General features: G+C 55.7%; 4 protein-coding genes across 4 annotated transcripts; 1 reads left to right on the forward strand and 3 right to left on the reverse strand.

Annotated features, from left to right (window-relative positions):
- Window positions 1-122: 122 nt before the first annotated feature.
- GUITHDRAFT_114193 (hypothetical protein) lies at window positions 123-5,986 on the reverse strand (the record flags this gene model as incomplete). Its single annotated transcript, XM_005826621.1, has 3 exons — window positions 123-153; window positions 208-5,837; window positions 5,963-5,986. The coding sequence occupies 3 exons, from the start codon at window positions 5,984-5,986 to the stop codon at window positions 123-125; spliced, it is 5,685 nt and encodes a 1,894-aa protein (XP_005826678.1).
- A 2,990-nt stretch (window positions 5,987-8,976) lies between these two features.
- On the reverse strand, window positions 8,977-9,434 carry GUITHDRAFT_57114 (hypothetical protein; the record flags this gene model as incomplete). Its single annotated transcript, XM_005826622.1, has 2 exons — window positions 8,977-9,166; window positions 9,223-9,434. Coding segments are annotated over 2 exons (402 nt in total), but the record flags the coding sequence as incomplete, so codon positions are not given.
- Window positions 9,435-10,687: 1,253 nt separating this feature from the next.
- On the reverse strand, window positions 10,688-12,236 carry GUITHDRAFT_164863 (hypothetical protein; the record flags this gene model as incomplete). Its single annotated transcript, XM_005826623.1, has 6 exons — window positions 11,571-12,236; window positions 11,207-11,526; window positions 11,109-11,160; window positions 10,995-11,063; window positions 10,890-10,948; window positions 10,688-10,837 (listed from the first exon to the last, which is right to left on the reverse strand). Exons 1-6 carry the CDS (start codon window positions 12,217-12,219, stop codon window positions 10,688-10,690), a joined length of 1,299 nt encoding a protein of 432 aa, XP_005826680.1. The 5' UTR covers window positions 12,220-12,236.
- Window positions 12,237-12,668: 432 nt separating this feature from the next.
- GUITHDRAFT_114196 (hypothetical protein) lies at window positions 12,669-15,596 on the forward strand (the record flags this gene model as incomplete). The annotated part of the gene is made up of 12 exons (XM_005826624.1): window positions 12,669-12,723; window positions 12,771-12,796; window positions 12,853-12,927; window positions 12,974-13,060; window positions 13,103-13,171; window positions 13,223-13,284; window positions 13,329-13,368; window positions 13,415-13,495; window positions 13,614-14,616; window positions 14,822-14,904; window positions 15,312-15,389; window positions 15,555-15,596. The coding sequence occupies 12 exons, from the start codon at window positions 12,669-12,671 to the stop codon at window positions 15,594-15,596; spliced, it is 1,701 nt and encodes a 566-aa protein (XP_005826681.1).
- Window positions 15,597-18,293: the final 2,697 nt, after the last annotated feature.

Consider the following 18,293-nt stretch of genomic DNA (forward strand, 5'->3'; position numbering starts at 1 on the left):
AGTTATCAGCTAATTTTGGGGCCAGTCAGAGTACGGATTTTTACTTATTTAGAAAGACTAATTCTCAGAGCGAGAAGTCGACGTGACGTACTGGAAGTGATGAGATCATCGAGACTCTTCGCTCAGATCAGCTTGAGATTGCCTCCCATGTCCCTGCATCGAATCTCATCAGTGCATTGCCGTTGAACTCCATGACAAGTGACTCACCATGGAACAAACAGCTTCCTCTGCTCGTCATAGATGTAGCAGAAAGCGTCTCCGGGCGTCGCGCAAGCGTCAGCGTAGCTGCACACCCAGACCTCCATGACGCGTCGGATCATGAGCTGACCAAGTCCTCCCATCTTGTACGTCTCGTTGCCAGTGCTGAGGCCTTGGATGATTTCCTTCCAGCTGTGCTGGATCTGACAGTGAAGGAACTGCTGCTTCGCGAACCAGTACCGCGAGAGCGTGCTGTTAGACACGTTTGCGGTCCACATCATCGTGAACCCTTGGTAAGCCACGCTATCATCGGTCTGAAACAGAACTTCAACGATCCCGTAAGAGGAGGCGTAGGACAGACTGCCGGGCATGTGCGACCCGGTCAGCTTCGCAACTTCCGTCCTCCCAATGCACTCAAGCGTCGTTCCAGCAAGGCCGATACACTGGTTGATCGTGAGAAAGTCGTATCCAGCTTCGAGCGCGAAGGAGGTGAAGTTGATGCTGATCGAGGAGGCGCCAGGCGGCTGGATGATCCACCGGCAGTTGCTCCTGTCCTCGTAGAGGCTTGACAGCGACGATCCGTCCGTCAGAAACCCATTCGTCTCCTCATACAGCTTACATCGGCACTTGCCCGTGCAGGGCTTAATGGCGGAGCTGCAGATGCTATCCTGCAGCTCCGAGCAGGGAAGGGCATGCTGTCCGCTGCCACAGACGGGGCTCGAGCAGGGGCGGCATGATGAAGCAGAGACGAACTGTCCAGGAGCGCAGCGAATCTTCTTGATCAAGATGCGCGTGTTCTGACAGTACTGACCTGGTGCAAGAGCGTACAGCTCGGCATCTGTCCGGATTGACTTGGTCAAGCCGTCGAGCTGCACGACCGTCCCAGCAGGCGTGTAGTCTTGGTTGGAAGTTGAGTACACGGTGCCGTCCGCCACCACCAGCCGGTCGAGGCCCCAGGGGTAGCGAGCGATCACTCCAACTGCGTCCTTGTCATTGGGCGCTACTTGCCAGCCCGCCGGCAGCTGGACCATGCCGCACTGAAGCCTCTGATTGGAGGATGTGACGGGCCCTTGCAGGGGGTCCCATGGATCTGTCATGTTGTCCATCAGCACCGCATATTCGTCGCCGCTGCTGGAGGAGACGGCAGGGATCCAACTGCACTGATACCGCATGCTCTCAACGGAATCGCCGCTGCAGCTCGCAGTCACGTCGCACAGCACCGCAGCTGGCCTCACAAGCACACCGCTGTCGGTCAGAGGCGGGCTCGTGCAGGGAAGGCACAGCAAGCCCATCTTGAAGTATCCCGGCAGGCAGCGCCAGGAACACTCGCTGCTGGGGCTGTCGATGTACGTGGCGAAGTTGGGGGTGCTGGAGCATGGCAGACAAGCCCCTTGGCTCCGGTAGTGGCCTGTGCTGCATCGCCATGGACAGATGGAGCGACTGGATCCGTCATCTGCCACGTAGACAGCGTTGTTGGGCTTCGGGTATCTCGAGTCGCATAACGAGCATCCCTCATGCAACTTGTAGTAGCCCTCTCGACAGGCCCAGGCGCATCCGCTGGGCCCGGAGGAGGCGACGGCGTTTGCTGGCAGGCTAAGCGAGCATGGCTGGCACTCCTGGTCGCCCCGGCCCTGGTAGCCGTCATCGCATTCGAGGCGCACTAGTAGCATGCGGAACGCATTGTAGCCATCGTCGCAATACTGCAGAGCGTAGGAGTCGCCGCTGCGGTACAGGTTGCTCATGATGATCATGGTGCCGGGAGTTTCGAAGCCCTTGTAGTCCTGGTAAGGCTTTGCGGTCTGATAACCATAACCGTCTGCCAGCACCATCCCACGAGCCCCCCACGGGTACGAGGCGATGACCTTGACTGCCTCCTGGCTCCAAGACGCCAACGTCCAACCAACCGGAGGCTGCTGGTACAGGGAGCCGTCCCGCTGACACGTTCGGTCCAACGACGTCGGAGAAACATCATCGAAGGCTGCATAGACTTTGCCGCTATACCTGACCACGTGCTGTAAGTCAACGCTGACGTTGCAAGCTTGACCGTCACGGCCGTCGATAGCGCATGACCACTGGCACGAGTCAGGCTGATCTAGCAGACCAGCAGAGGAGTAGTAGGCGAACTTGGGAATGGGGTTGGTACAGGGGAAGCACACCATCCATTCGGAGCTCCGGTAAAAGCCGGCGTTGCACTCCCAGGGACACTTGCTGTCTGCATACTGGCTGGGACTTGTCGCTAAGGCGTAGCTGGCGTTGGCGGGGATGGGGTTGGAGCAGGCGTAGCAGTAAGAGCCGGAGAGGTAGAACCCGGGAGCACAGTAGAGCGAAGCAAGGAGAATGTCTGAGCAGGAATCATACGCCCGATACTGCCCGTTGAAGGACGACACTTGCGACCAAGTCCATGCCCAAGGCCAGTTACAGCAGTAACAGTTGGAGGTGTAGTAGAGGTTGCCGTCTGAGAGCTGCATGTAACAGACCCCCCAACGCTGACTAGCGATGGCCATCTGACTTTCCCAAGTGTTGGACGCGACCGCCCAGCCTGCCGGGATGCTGTGAAAGCTCATCGGTGTGTTACAGCTGTAGTAATCTTGAGCGCGATGACCGTTGAGAGAAGCGTAGTAGCGATTCCCGTACTCGAACAGCTCACAGCTGCTGCTGTTGCCCCTCACGTGACTCGAGGTGAGAAAACGACCAAAGTCGCAAGCCCAGCCGCATGTCGTGCCGTTGTCTCCCTCCGGCAGCCACCGAGCCCATCGCGGCTTCTTGTCCTCGCATGCGACGCACTGGCCGTCCTTGAGGAAGTAGCCGCCTTCGCACCTCCACCCGCACACCGTCCATGACCCGTTGACTCCTCCCGGCCCGTACGCTACGTACTCCGCGTGCTCCGGCGCCGTCTTGCAAGGCTCGCAAGCCTCGCCTTGCCGCACGTACCCGGGCTCGCACTCCCAAGCGCAGACGCTGTCGTCGTAGCGGCGGGGGTCAGGCTGCCGGGCGTAGAGGGCGTGAGGGGGTATGGGGTTGGAGCAGTTGCCGCAGCTCGAGTCGTTACGGAGGTAGTAGCCCGCCGCGCAGTAGTGCGACACGAGCAGGACGGACGTGCAAGAGTCTGTCGACCTGTACATGCCGTCGTAGGATACGAGCGACGAGCAGCAGTCCTGCGGAGTCCACGACGAGCAGCACCCTGCTGTGCACCATGTTTGACCGTTTGCCACCATAAGCCCACACCTCCCCCAGCTGTACCTCCATGCCGTCAGCTGGCTGTCTCTAGAGTCCGGGGCTATCTCCCAGCCAGCCGGCATCGGGTAGAGCTCATGGTTGTAGTTGCATCCGTAGTACGGCTTGTACGGCGACGAGCCGTCGAGGGCCGCGTAGTACCTGCCCTGGACCTCCAGCGGGAGGCAGTCTCCCTCCGCCGACACGAAGTAGCCGAAGTCGCAAGCCCAGCCGCATGTCATGCCGTTGTCTCCCTCCGGCAGCCACCGAGCCCATCGCGGCTTCTTGTCCTCGCATGCGACGCACTGGCCGTCCTTGAGGAAGTAGCCGTTAAGGCATCGCCATTGACATTCATACATGGGGTCATTGCGCTGGTTTACTTGTATGTACTCGCTGTTCAGAGGCTTCATTGCGTTGTCGCAAGGCTGGCAAATTCCGTCTCGCTGTTTGTAGCCAGCGTTGCACACAAACGCGCATGACGCATCAAGGAGTTGGTTGTTGTTTGCTACTACAAGGCCGTATGAAGACTCAGCTGGAATCTTGTTGCTGCATGGCTCGCAGTTTGAACCACTTTTCGTGTATCCAGGAGCGCAATCTATAGACCTGAGGAGTACAGAGTCCCAACAACTATCAGGCTGGTACAATCCGTTGTAGGAGTACAAGGCGTGCCAGCAACAAAACTCGAAGGTGTTTGAGCTTGTACACCAAGCCGTGTGCCACTCAGATCCGTCTGACAACACCATGCCGCAAGAGCCCCAAGGATACATCCAGGTCACTCTCTTGCTGTTGTCATCGTTTGGAGCGAGCTCCCAACCTGACGGTACCGGCAGATACTCTTGACTGGTGCATATCTGTGAGTCGTGAGGGCCTCGCCCTGCAAGAGTTGTGTAGAACCTTCCCGCAAACTCCACTCCGATGCATCTTTGACCTCGCCTGATGTACCCGAAACGACATGCCCACTCGCAATTCTTCGAACCGTCTGGACTCCCCAGGAAGTAGGCAAAGTCAGGAAGGTTGACCTGGCAAGTCACACAGCTAGCGCCTTGGCGATAGTAGCCAACTAGGCATGTCCAGCTGCAGCTGTCTCCTGGGCTGCTGGAGTAGACTGCATGTGGAGGGGCGAGAGAGCAGGAGACACACGAGGTGGCAGAGGCTGACGGGTAGAAGCCGTCGTCACACTCCCAGTCGCAGTTGTTCTTGTACACGGGAGACCCGCTGCTGTTGTATGTCGTATGCTCAGGTTTCCAGTTGGTGCATGGGACGCACAGCGTCATGTTGTTCGCGTCTCTGTGATGTCCGGGCAGACATTCTTGAGCCACCACAAGAACTGTCCCACAGAAGTCTCGTGTCCTATAGAAGCCATCGTAGCTGTACAGTTGCGATCCACAGCACATGCTTCCGTACCCTGCGTTCCATGCCGTTCCATCTTCAAGCACGACGATGTTCGACCCCCACGGGAATTCGGCAGCTACAGCGATGCTATCGAGTGTGTTAGGGGCCAACATCCAGCCCTCAGGCAGCCTCCTCGCTCCCTCCCAGATGCACATCGACGAGTCGTACGGGCCTCTCCCTTCCAAGCTCGCATAGCGCTGACCCATGTACTTGATCGAGATGTCCTCGCACGTGCCGCCCTGGCTGAGGCGGAACCCGAAGTCACAAGCCCACGAGCACCCAGAGCCCTCCCAGTGAGCGTTGAGAGGAGCAGGAGAGGAACAAGCCTCACACTTCCACCCCTCTACCTCGTGATAGCCCGGCAGGCAGCTCCAGTCACAGCTGTCCGGCTTGCCCATCAGTCCGGTTGCAACATAGACGGCAGCCGAGGGCTTGCCCACACACTTGGAGCATGAAGATCCTGTCGGGTAGAAGCCAACCTGACAGCTCCACCCGCAGCTAGTCGCCTCCTGCGGGTAGGGCGAGATCACGTAGTGGGCGTCTGTGGGGATGGTGTTGGTACAGGGAATGCAGCGGGAGGAGTTGGAGGGGCCTGACCCGGAGACTGCAGGAGGACTGAGCATGTAGCCAGCTGCGCACATGGGCGCCATGAGCAGAACTCGAGACTCGCAGTCTGTCGAACGATAGTAGACGTTGTCATACGAGGACAGATAGCCGTTGCTGTAGTAGGAGCCCGGAAAGTAATTCCAGTAATACCAGTAATACCAGTAATAATACCATTCATACCTGTGGTCTGCCGAAATGAGGCTGTTTGTAAAGTAGCTCGAGCCAGTGTCGAGCACGAGTCGAAGGGCTCCCCAGTCGTACTTGGCGGTGACGTTGACGCTGATCTCGTTCTGAGGTGCCACCGCCCAGCCTGCTGGAAGCGGCAGGTACTCCTCCCACTCAGATACGCAGGTCGATATCGAGTACTGCGAGTGAGGTCCGTATCCCCCGAGCGTCGAGAACACGTATCCTTCCTCCTCCACAACTTCCTGCCAGGCACAAGAATCAGACCCATCCTGTCGTCCTGCCGATACAAACACAGCGTTGCTCGGCCTCTTAGTGCATCGCTCAGAGCTGCCGATAAGCAGAGGGTACTAGACAAGGTGAGGATGACCAAGAGTGCAGATCGCAAAGGCATCTTGCGATTCCTTTGAACTGCAGTACCTAACGAAAATTTAGTCCGTTGTTTCTTGAATGAGATTCATGCATGTTTTGAAATGACATGATAGCAAACAAATGGAAGTAGAGACAGAGAAGAGAAAATGTGAATACAAAGGCAAAGCAAGGAGAAGCGAGAAGGAAGGAACGGAAACCAAGAATGTCAACGAGAAGATGGGGTCATGTGGGTCATGTGGGGAAAGCCATCGAGGAGAGTTGAGGAAAAAGAGGGAGAAGGGAAGCGAGGCTGAGAGGAATGTGGTGGCCTTGGGGGTAGGGGTGAATACAAGTAGGGGTCCTTTACACTATTTCCGCACTGTCGTAGAGGGGGTAGGTGAACACTGTTGAGGAATGTCGGAAGTAGTTGGTGCATGTGGCTTGACTTGTTCGACGGTTTGAAAATGAAAATTGAAGGGGTAGGGTGGTCAGTACTGAAGGGAAGGACCGGTGGTGGACTGACCCCAGCTGTACTTATGACAACTCGTGAATAACCCCACCCCCGTTGTTGTTCAAGTTGTCAACATTCATCTTCACCCCTGCAGGGTTTCCAAGGTAAAATAGACCCCTGCATTCTCACCCACCCTGTGATGAAAGAGGGACCCCAACAAGGAAACGATCCACCCCCACCCGGGTATGGTACCAAAAACAACCCCCCCCCCGGGGTCGGAAAATTTTCAAGTGTTGGGAGGAGATTGGGGGAGGGGTGATAGCACAGTCATTTCCGTGGGTATCTGTGGGATAACGGCTAGTGAAAGTATGGAAGTGGGTAGTGAAAATTATGGAAGTTTTTTTAAATTTTGGGTTTTATTTTTAAAAAAGTCATTGACGTTTTTGGTTCTTAAGCTGTTGATATTGACATTTCCAACACAAATCTGTATTTGTTGAAGTTTTTGCAGTGTTTGAATCTGAATCGTGTAAATCATCGGAATCTGAGTCAGAATTTGAATGTGAATCTGAATCGGAATCTGAATTTGAATCTGAATCGGAATCTGAATTTGAATCTGAATCATCTTGTGAATTATCTTGTGAATCATCTTGTGAATCATCATGTGAATCATCTGAGTTATCTTTTGAGAAATGAGGCCACCACCGGTCCTCAGCGGAAGGATAGCAACGGCCCGCACCTGACGCGCTAGGAAGTTTGCATGTGTAAATAATGTACTTTTAAGCACGACCTGGTACTAGGTTTGTACTGGGTTGTGCCATATAACATTTTTAAAGACCATACAACGGGGCACTAGCAAGCGTCCGCGAACACGCGCTGCCAACGGGCCGGGCCCCCCTCGGAATTAAAAATTATTATCCGAGGACTCTTATTGAACTGAGTAAGGGCAGAGTCACAAGGACGAGACTGACGGACTTGACATTCAAATTGAAAACAACCTCAGATATATACTACATTACATGCATGATGAAAGGAGAATTGCTCACTCAAAGTACGACGCTGAGTGATGCAACGCAACGCTCATGAGAGAACTTCGGCGGAAGAGTCTAGCAGCCCTTTTGCTTCCTGTAGCTGGACCGGTCGTGTTTTGCCGTTACTTCACGTAGGAACCTCGTCTTGTTTCCGGTACTTGACGGGAATAAGAACGTTGAGGTCTTCGTCATTGTCGGCTTCCACTCCGAGCTATCAACAGATTCATCACACCACGTCAATGATGCACAGACTGCCTGACCTGCTTGGCGAGGATGTGGAGAGCTTTGAAGAACTCGCCCTTGTCCATCTCCCTTGAATCACCATCAGCTTCAGGGCCCTGGTTGGCCTTCTTGAAGATGCTGGTGGCCTCCGTCTTGGTGACTTTCCCTTTGCTCTCCTTCCCCTTAGGCAGGATCTCCAAGAAGTCGAGGGCCTTGAACCACTGCAGAGACGGGCTGTCAGGGTCGATCGGAGGTAGCTCAGGCAACGTGACCTCGTTCATGTCCATACTCTTCGTCCGCTTCCCGACCTGGGTGCCGTCTCCAGCAGAGAACTTGATGAAGACTTGCAGCATGTTCTCAGGAGGCTGCGGCTTCTTGATCTCTCGCTTCGGCTTCGAGACGAGGTACTGCAGCTCAAGGTCAGCAGGGGCTGAGCTGGAGGAGGGCCGACCTTTCTCTGCTTGACGACGGGCGAGGCGGGCTCGGGAGGGATGCTGGTCGCGGGCTCGAGGAAGAGGAGTTGCGTTCTGCTGTCCCTTCCCAGCTCCTTGGCGATCAGGTCCATGGCCTCCTGTTCAACACAACCTGGTCAAAGGAGCCTGAAAGCTTCGCCGGGCCCTCTTACTCTGAACTCGTCCAGGTTCATCTCACTCGTGTCGTCGTCCTTGGCGCTCGATTTGTTCGCCTTCTTGAAGACGTTCGCCTGCCCCGCGTCAACCGACTTTGACAACCACGTTCCTCCAAAACAACCGCCACAGTCTTGCTGAGGTGTCCGACTCCGCCTTTCTCGCGTGGAACGATCCGCATATCGGCCAGCATGTTGGTGAATTCCTGCCGAACATGCTCTTACAAGGAGAACAGTCTCCTTGCTGCACGCTCTTACCAAGAAGTCCATGGAAGTTGATCTTTTGCCCTGCCCAGAGAAGCCGGTTCCAGAAGAGCAGAACTGGATAAACAGCTACGAAAGGCACTCAGTCATGAGGAGCGATCTAGGTTGGATATCGTACGTTGTCGAGCTCTTGGAGAGCTCTCTCTAGGCTGAAGGACTCTGGCAGGTTCAGAGCACTCTCCCGCGCCTCCTTCTCCTCCGCTTCCCTCTTCCTCCTCTCCGCGTCCTCCTTCTCCTGGAGCGCTACTCTCCTCTGCTCGAGAATCCTGCACGACCTTAGCGAGGCTTCTGCTGTCAGCCCGCAACATGAGCACTCACCTCTCTCCGAACTCCCTAGTCTTCTTCTCCTGCTCCTGCCTCCACGTCGGGATCCGCAGGTTGATGCCTACCGCGTGCGCGTTGATGAGCAGGGAGTATAAAGTCTTGTTCTGCTGGAAGACGACTTCCAGAAGCTTCTCTTGTCCTTCCTTGTCGATGGTGTTCTTGTCGAGGTCCAGCACTTGTAACGAGGTGTTGCTCTGCAGTGCCTCGGCCAGGCTGATGGCGCCGGAGGAGGTGATGCCGTTGGAGCTGAGCCGGAGCTCTTTCAAGAAAGCGTTCCTCTTCAAGGCGTTAGCAAACGCCGAGGCTCCCCTGGACCACAACATCAGTCATCGGGCCCGGGCGCCAGCGCAAGGCTGAAAACTCACCCGTCCTCTATCCAGTTGACACTGAGATCAAGACGAGCAAGGGACTGGTTGAGGATGACGGCTGAGGCGAGCATCTTCGCGCCTTGCTCGCCAATCATGTTGCTGGAGAGGTCAAGGTGCTTGAGCGACTTGTTGAAGGTCCGCAGAGACGTGCCGAGCTGTGTGGCAGCAGCGTCGCCCAGAAGGTTGTCAGCAAGGGAAAGGCTTGTGATGTAGTTGAGTTTGGCGTTGAGGCCTCGCTGACAAAACTGGACCACAGGTTCATCTTTCAGCGAGTTGGAGTTGAGATTCAATCGTGTCAGGGTAGAGTGTCCGACGAAGAGGCGAGTCAAAGTCTCCGTGGTGCTGCCCTTCACCATGGATGGAGTGAAGCAAGACTTCAACGTGACTCCTTCGACCTGCTTTGCTGAAGATACAGTGGAAGCGAGGAGGTCGCAGAGGTATTCTTCCATGAGGGTATATTCTAGCGAAACGTTCTTCCCCAGGCCTGACTGGACTGCTTCGCAGATCGAGCCCCAGATCTTCCTCCCGAACTTTGCTCGGACGATCTTAATAGACCGCAGGCTCGTCTGCTGCAGCAGCCGAATATTCTCCTTCACCTCTTTCTCATCCAGAGTGATACCGATGAGAACCAGGTTGAACGCTTGCTGCTCAAGTCCCGCCAGCGCAATAGCAAGTTCCTTCACCTGCACCTCGCAGTCCTGCGCGAAGACGCAGCAGAAGTTCACCTCCTCCACCGCTCTCCTCCTCACCCTCAGCCCAACTTGGATCTCGCTAGGACTCAACGGAAAATCCTCAAGCGGCACTCGCTGGGCCTCGACGTCCTCCAGCTGTTGCCTCCGCTGTTCGGCAGCTCGTCCCTTGAACTTCTTGATGGGTCCCACGTACTGGAGGAGGAGAGACGCTGCTGAGGCTCGAGGAGGAGGATGAGAAGTCTCCGATAGGCTATGAAAGGCATTGGATCTCGCCTCTCGCGGAGCAGAACTCTCCTCCACGAACTTCAACATGCGAGGGGAGCACGAGACAGACCAGGAGGGAGGGAAGGCTGGACGGAAACTAGGTGGAGGACGACAAGGGTGAGCAGGATGGTGAAGAAAAGAAAAGGAGAAGCAGGACGAGGGGGAGAAAGAGAAGTTGGGTCAGAAGGAAAGATGAATGTCAGATGATGAAGGGAAGGAATGGGGAGGAGCAGGAGGAGCAGGAGAAGCAGGAGGGAAAGGATAGCAGGAGGAGAAGAGAAGAACGACTGAGCAAGAACCAGCACAAGAGGAGGAAGACGAGGAGTTGGAACGGGAAGGAGAAGCGAGAGCAGGAGAAAGGTATAGATCGGAGTGCTTGACAAGCCTTCAACGGCTGGTTCTGTTGACCCTCACCCCCACCCCCTGTTTATGCGAATTACTCCCCTTCTATTTACAATGATTGAATAATAAAGCGGGTCATAGCAAGGAGGGTCAACGGTGCAGGTCTACTCTTCAATGTCTTCTTCTGCATATTGCCGGATGGATCGCGGGAGCTTCTTGATGTCTTTGATCTTCCCGTCGATCGCCTTGTCGATCAGTTTGGCTTTCAGCCTCTCCTTCGCCTCCTCGTCGAAGATCCTCGCTCTGATCTCCTCCTGTCTCCCGCGTCAGGAAGTCCGCAAGGGTGCAACCTAGCTGCTGGGGTACCTTGAGCTTGTAGCAGTTCTTGTCATTTGTCAGCTGCATCCAGTGCAATGGAGGAATGCCTTGAGACCGAGTCAGCTTCTACATGGCAGCCTCCCTCCCTCCTACCTCCGTATTCCTCGAAGATCTTCGTCGGCGGTTTCTCACGCTTTTGGTTCTTCACAGTTTCAGCAGCATCTTGGCAAGCAATCAGCATCCAACATAAACTTTGTCAATCATCACCCAGGTCCGGAGCGAAGTCATATCCCCCATATCTCCTGATCATATTTGCAGCCTGAGCAACTTTAGCGATCCGACAGCAGCACGACAGACTGCAACACCTCGATGCATCCTGGGTTGCCCTCATGGTTCAGCTCAGCCGTCTGGATAGCAGAGTATCCTTCCTTGTTACTCGCCTTGAAGTCAACGCCGAGTAAAATCAGCTTCTCCACGAGCCGCGGGAACCTGCGCACTGTAGCATCACCATCTTCACTCCACCGCCGCTGCACTTGCCCTCGAACAGCAGCATAGTGCACGGGTGTTTCTTCGAAGACATCTCGCACGTCGAGACGAGCTCCATGAGATACAAGGCAATCTACAAGTTTCATCTTCTTGTCTTCGATGTCTGCCGCGGTATCGTTGGTGAGGAAGTTTGGATAAGCTGTACAGGACGATCAGTGGGAGCTTCGAACCAAGAAGTATCACCTGAAGCTGGCATGCCAGCGCAGCAATGGAATATCGCCGTTGCCGCCATCCCATCATCAAGGTCCACGGCATTCACTTGAGCTCCCTTTACAAGCACATCGTTGGCTCTATCTACATCATGCTCTTCGCACGCGTCCCAAAACTCCCTGTTCAACGCCTGGATCTCGGGGTCATCCTTCTCGAGCTCCATGTCATCGGTGATGTGTAACGGTTCAGAGTAGTGCTTGATGGGATAGTGTGCCGAATACCCTGGATGCAGCAGCGGCCATTCATCGTCTTCCACCATGCAGGCGAGATCCCGGTCCATCTCGAGCTGCCGTTGTTTCTCCATCTCTCTGAGCGTGTGCTCGCGATCCGGAGCATCTCTATCGTCAAAGTCCTTTGCTCCTGTTGCTGTTCCGTTGGGGTAAAAAAAATCGATGACCTCCTCGCCTCCTCGCACGCGCAGCAAGGAGGAGCTCGGTGAAGGAGCTTTCAGGCCGAGAAGAATCGATTGGTGGGGATGGAAAGGTAACTGCCGTTGTACTGAGGAGGAAGTCTGAGCAAGGATCAGAAGGAAGAGTGCGGTGAGAAGAGGAGGAGGAAGAGGAGCCCGGGGAGGAGAGGTATGAGAAACGCGGGTAGCGCGACGTGGTTTGGTCCTGCCCATTGCGACTAATGCGGGCCAAAGGAACATGTTTTACAAAAGCGAGCCAACCCCTCATCAATAAGTTATCAGCGAGGCAGGCTTGCTGAAAAGTTGATTCAGGGGGTGGGGGTGATATGAGTAGGGGGTTATCTTCAGTGATTTAAGCTAATAATTGAGGTGGTAGGGTGAATGATGAGTCCGGGGTAGGGTCAGGCGTTGGCGAGAGAAAATGCCCGACCGTTGCCCGGCATGTTGGAGGGGAGGAGGCTAGCAGCCGCTCTTCCTCCCCCCTCCTCTCCCTCCTCCTCCCTCCCTCTCTCCCTCTCTTTTCTCGTTGAACACTTCCAGCTCCACCAACCTCTCTCTGCCTCTGCTCCTCCACTCCACCCTCCTGCCCTTCTTCTGTCTTGCAATTTCCAACCACACCAGTCTTTCCTCTAAGATCAATTTCTTCTTCCGTTGGCAACATCATGGATTCAGACAAGATAGACCAGATCGAATGGGATCCAGAATGGGAGGAAGATGGTGACTTTCTTCTAGCGAATCTCCCTTGCTGATGAATTTTCTATCAGATGCCTCGAATGCTGCAGCATATCAGGTTTGCTCGCTGCATGGCTGCTCACAATATACATGAGTTAACATCAAAATACACAGCAAGAAGAAGCCTTGGACTCAAGCACACGATACTTTGTCAATCTAGGAACGACGTCCTCTCTGCTCCAACTCAAGGTGAGCTGAAGGGTATGGGAAGGGGGAAAGGGTGACGTGGGGACAGGGCTCGCTTGCCTCCATCCTTGCTGCTCCTCCATCGACCGACCTTTATGCTGCTCTGATCAACAAGCTCGAGAAGGCCGTGCCTGAGGTTGATGCGGACCTGGATGGGCTGAGATGAACATGCTAGCAGGAGGACAGGGAAGACTTCGCTGCGCTGCTCATTCAGAAGGCATGGAGGAATGTGCGAGCAAGGCGGAAGGTGGGACAGAGTTCTACTCCTCCTCCTCCTCTGCTGACCTTGCTCCTGCAGGCCAAGGCAGACAGGCTCGCAAGGAGGCTGGCGAGCATCATGTTACTGCAGTCGACGTACAGGTAACATGTTTGGTGTGTGGCGGTGAAAGGCTGACATGGGACAGGGGTCATCTAGCTCGACGATTCGTCCTGCACCTCAACAAGGTAGGAAACATTTCCCGCAGGAGAGGAAGTGACGCCTGCTGGGCAGGCGGCAGCTCGGATACAGGGACTGGCACGGGGACACTCGACGAGGAAGCGATTGAAAGCTGAGAAGCGGAAGAACTGCGCGGTGTGGCCTCCCTTCTGCAACGAAGATAGAGAGAGTAGAAGAGGAGGGAGCAAGAGGATAGCAGGGAGAGGGAGGAATTGGGAGGAGCCTGATATTTCTGCCTGATATTTCTGTGCAGAGGAAGATTCAGCGATGGTTTCGAGCCTGCATCACTCGCGACATCATGTTCCGCATGAAGAGGGAGCAGGGAGCTACTTGTCTCCAGCGCGTGTACCGCGGGCATCTGGGCAGGAAGAGCTGGAGGTTCCGACAGCAGACGCTAGCGGCCAACGCCGTCCAGCGGTGCGTCAGAGGGCACGAAGGGCGCAAGTCAGCGCGGGCTGAGATGCAGAGGTTGGCGATAGCGCGGCAGAAGAGGATGGAGAGGGCGGCTCTCAAGTTCCAGGCGATCTATCGGGGGTTCACATGCAGGAAGTGGATCAGGAGGAGGATGCCTGCGCTGGTCCTTGCTCGGAGGATCCGCATGGTGCTGCGGCTGCAGAGGGCGTTCCGAGGGTACAGGGGGCGGCTGGCGTACAGGATGGCCCTGCAGCTGCAGCAGATGGACGTGAAGAGTGCTGCGCTGATTCCGTTGCAAGCTCTTGCTAGGGGGCACATCATCAGACAGAGGCTGAGGGATGAGGCGGAGCGCGTCATGGCGGAGGAGGCAGCAAGCCTTGCCTCCTCCCTCCTCCTCTTTCGGCAGAACAGAAGCGCTCGCATCATTCAGTTGGGATGGCGAGCATGGACGGCCTTCAAGTACGAGTGGGCAATGAACAGGTTTGCCAGCAGGATACAGATCTGGTTCAGGGTGAGGAGGATGAGCTCGTTAGGAAGGATGCAGAGGAGGAAGATATTCCAGTCAGCCACGAAGATCCAGAGCGTGTGCATGGGTCACAGAGGAAGGAATATCTTCAGGGAATTCAAGAGGACCAAGTTCGCCACCCGCATCCAGGCGACTTTCCGCGGGCATCGGGAGAGGGTTGTGGCATTCCAACTGCTGCGGGAGGCGAGAGAGCAGGCGAGGAGGGAGAGGGAGAGGCGGCAGAGGGAGCTGGAGGAAGAGCGGCGGCAGTTGGCGATCATCGCACAGTCTAATCGAGGACAGATTGAAGTTTTCGTGCAGGAGCCAACTCAGAGTGGTCTGTCCTCCCTCTACTCCACTTGTCTTTCTCCTCCCTTCCTCTTCCCTTCCTTTGATTCCTTTACCCATCCCTTCCCATCCCATCCCATCCCATCCCATCCCATCCCATCCCATCCCTTCCCTTCCTTCCCTTCCCTTCCCTTCTACTCTACTCTGATTCCATCCCCCCTCTCTCCCTCCCAGCTCAGCTCACCTTTCTTCAGATGCGTCCTACCGACCAGCGCAGATAGTCCCTGGGTACATGAAAGTCATAGCCGAGCAGGAGGAGCGGGTCAGGAGACCAACAGTGAGCAACGCCGTGCTGCGAGGGGTAACGGTAAAGTCAAACCTTTCTGAGGTCAGGGCAGCGGGCAAGCTACAGGTAAAGGAGAACCTCCTCCTCCCCCTCCCCCTTTCACCTTCTTTTCCCTCCTCCCTCTCCTAACTCCTCACTGCAACTTCCATCCTTTCCTCTCCTTTGCTTGTATGCAACTCCTCTTCCTTCATTTCCATGTATCAACTCTCCTCCTGCCCCTTCGCTCCCCTCTCCTCCCTCCTCTTCCCCTCTCCTCCCTCCTCTTGCCCTCTCCTCCCTTTTTCTTCCTCTCTCCTCCCTCCTCTTCCCCTCTCCTCCCTCCTCTTCCCCTCTCCTCCCCTCTTCTCTCCTCCCCTCTTCTCTCTTGCTGTCCTACATGTTCATCCTCGTGCTTGCAGGCGAAGAGCGACGATTTCGGGTGGCAGTCCGTGGATCCTTCGGTTGATCCTTACGAGGGTCTCGACCTACACGACCAGGTTCTCCTCCTCCTCTCCTCCTGCCCTCCCGTACCTCCTGCCCTTTCTCATATTTCTCCTCTCCCCTCTCCTTCTCCCTTGCTCTCTTGTCCCTGTCCCTCCCTCTTCCTCTTCCTCTTTCTCCTCTTCCTCTTCCTCCTCAACTCACTTCCTTTCCCCCTTCAGTATTCTAGCGAGGACGAGGCAGACGCTCAATCGCGGGAGTGACTCTGATGAGGAAGACGGTCGGGCGAACAGACGCCTTCACCCTTGGCAGCATCAAGGCTTCCGCATCCACCGAGAACTTGCCGCAGATCGCTCCCTCCTACCTCAAGAGATATCTGGAGGCGACAGAGGAGATGCGGGGGAGGCTGAGCAGTACGGTGCCGAAAGGTCAGCCTCCGAACCTGTCCCCCCTCTCTATCCCTGACCTCGCTCCTGTCCTTTCATACCTTCCCTCCGTCTCTCCTCTCCTCTTCTCCCTTCCTCCCCCCTCCCTCAACTCTTCTCCTCTCTCCTGTCCTTTTTTCCGATTCCGTTGAGCCCAAAACGCCTGCAGAGTTCAAGCTGGCCTACTCGGAGGAGAACGAGGAGGAAGAAGAGCCAAGGAGGAAGGACCGCTCGCTGTCTCCGAGGCAGGTTGCAGGGATCTTGACCAGCAGCTGACGTGGCGAGCAGGGACCAACAGCTCACCCCAGCTGAGGTCGTGCACAGGCAGCGGGTCCGCAGACTGGACGAGAAGATGAAGAGCTTCCGGAGGGCTGCTGGGAATCTGCAGGGGACGGCGAAGGGGAGAGAGCAACCAGATGTCAAGACTTCCACTCCTTTCTATGAGGTCTATAGCCAGGTGAACCGAAAGCTCCTCCTACTGCCTTCCCTGACCCTCCCCCTCCCTCTGCCTGCTTAACCGGCCCCTTCCTCTCCCTGTAGTGACCCTTCCTCTCCCTATACTGCCCCCTGCCTCTGCTCTATTCCTACCCCTGTTGTTTCATGTATTAGCCCCTTGCCGTGACAAGTTGGTTGAACTTGCGTACTGACATCTTGCTTTCTTTCTTCTTGACTTTCTCTCTCCTCTTCTGTCCTCCTTTCCCTTCTCTCTCCTCTTCTGTCCTCCTTTCCCTTCTCTCTCCTCTTCTGTCCTCCTTTCCCTTCTCTCTCCTCTCCTGTCCTCCTTTCCCTTCTCTCTCCTCTTCTGTCCTCCTTTCCCTTCTCTCTCCTCTTCTGTCCTCCTTTCCCTTCTCTCTCCTCTCCTGTCCTCCTTTCCCTTCTCTCTCCTCTCCTGTCCTCCTTTCCCTTCTCTCTCCTCTCCTGTCCTCCTTTCCCTTACCCTCCAGGAGCTGGTGGCCAACAAGCAAATCCGTCAGCGCTTCAAGCTCGACAAACTTTCTCTGTCTCGACGAGGAGCTGGCGAGACGAACACTTAGGGATGTATATATGTCATGAGGAGCAGGAGCTGGAACGGGGATGATGGAAAGAGAGGAGGAGAACGAGCTGGCGCCGGGAGCGCTCAAGGAGCAGGAGGAGCAGGATCAGGGGTGTAAAAATGTACATGAAGCTGTTAAATTAAAGGTTTGAGGCTCTTCCTCCTCCTCTTCTTCCTCCTCCTATGCCTCTGGGACGTATCCCTTTCCTAGTCATCCCATCCATTGACCCGAACCTCCTCCTCCCTCCTACAGCGGCGTCTGAGCATCCCATCCATCGGGAGAGCTTCGTCCTCCTCTAACCTGCCCTCTCACCCCAGCACCAGCCCCAGCTCCTGTTTCCCCTTCTCCTGTTCTCCCTTTAGGCCCTGCACTCGCTCCTCTTTGCTTGCCCACGCGCGTCTCTTTGCGGGATGTCGTCACTCCGTGCACGAACTTGTCCTCTCCCCTGCTCTCTCCCCTGCTCGCGGGCTGCCTGCCATGCTCCTCCTGTTGGGCAAGCGGCGACTCGACCTACGAGTTGGTGAGGGAAGCAATACAAGAGGGAGGAGGAAAGGAGAGAACAATTTGAACATAAGGACGAAGAGAGCAAGGTAGGCAACGGAGAGAACCACAGTAAGCAAGATAAAGTCGAGGAGGAACGAGAGGAGGACGAGGAGGATACCTGGTTCAATGCCAGCTCAGCTTCAGATTTCGTGGATCTGTTGAGAAACGGTCAAAGTTTTGACAACTACAGCTGGGAAGCATGGCAGACCCGATATGCACGTGTTTCCTTCCTCGGTAGGGGGGGATCGGGTTAGAGAGTTTGAGCAAGGCAACCCTCTGTAGCGCAATGAGATTCAGAAACACACGTGGGAGGAGGAAGTGATGGAAATGGAGATGGAGATGGAACAAAGAGGAGGAGGAGGAGGAGGAGGAGGAGGAGGAGGAGGAGGAGGAGGAGGAGGAGGAGGAGGAGAGATGTTGGAGGAGGACCAAGGAGCAAAAGAGAGAAGAAGAAGAAGGAAGCAGGAGTGAGGCGGAGGGGAATCATGTAGGAGCAGTAGGAGGGAGCAGTAACAGAGTGGAGGGGAGGGAGCTCAGGGAGGTGGGAGAAAGAGGCTCACCCGCTGAGCGAGCAACTTCTTCTTGAGGTTGATCCTCTCGAGCTCGACCTTCTCCATGTGGGAGGAGACGAGATTCATGGAGGAGGCGAACGACAGGGAGAAGACTCGGTTCTCCTCCACCCTCCCTCCCTCCCTCGCTGACCTCAGCCGCTGCCTCTTCTTCTCTATCTCACCAGCCTGAGCCGCCTGCGGTCAAGTGAGGAAGATGCAGAAAGAAGGCAGAGGAAGAGCAGGAGGAGACGGAGAACACAGCACGCATAGGAGAAGGCGCATGGAGAAAAGTGGAAGGATGGAGGAGGAGGAGGAGGAGGAGGAGGAGGAGGAGGAGGAGGAGGAGGAGGAGGAGGAGGAGGAGGAGGAGGAGGAGGAGGAGGAGGAGGAGGAGGAGGAGGAGGAGG

Source organism: Guillardia theta (assembly GCF_000315625.1).
Source record: "Guillardia theta CCMP2712 unplaced genomic scaffold GUITHscaffold_73, whole genome shotgun sequence".
Classification (NCBI taxonomy): Eukaryota; class Cryptophyceae; order Pyrenomonadales; family Geminigeraceae; genus Guillardia; species Guillardia theta.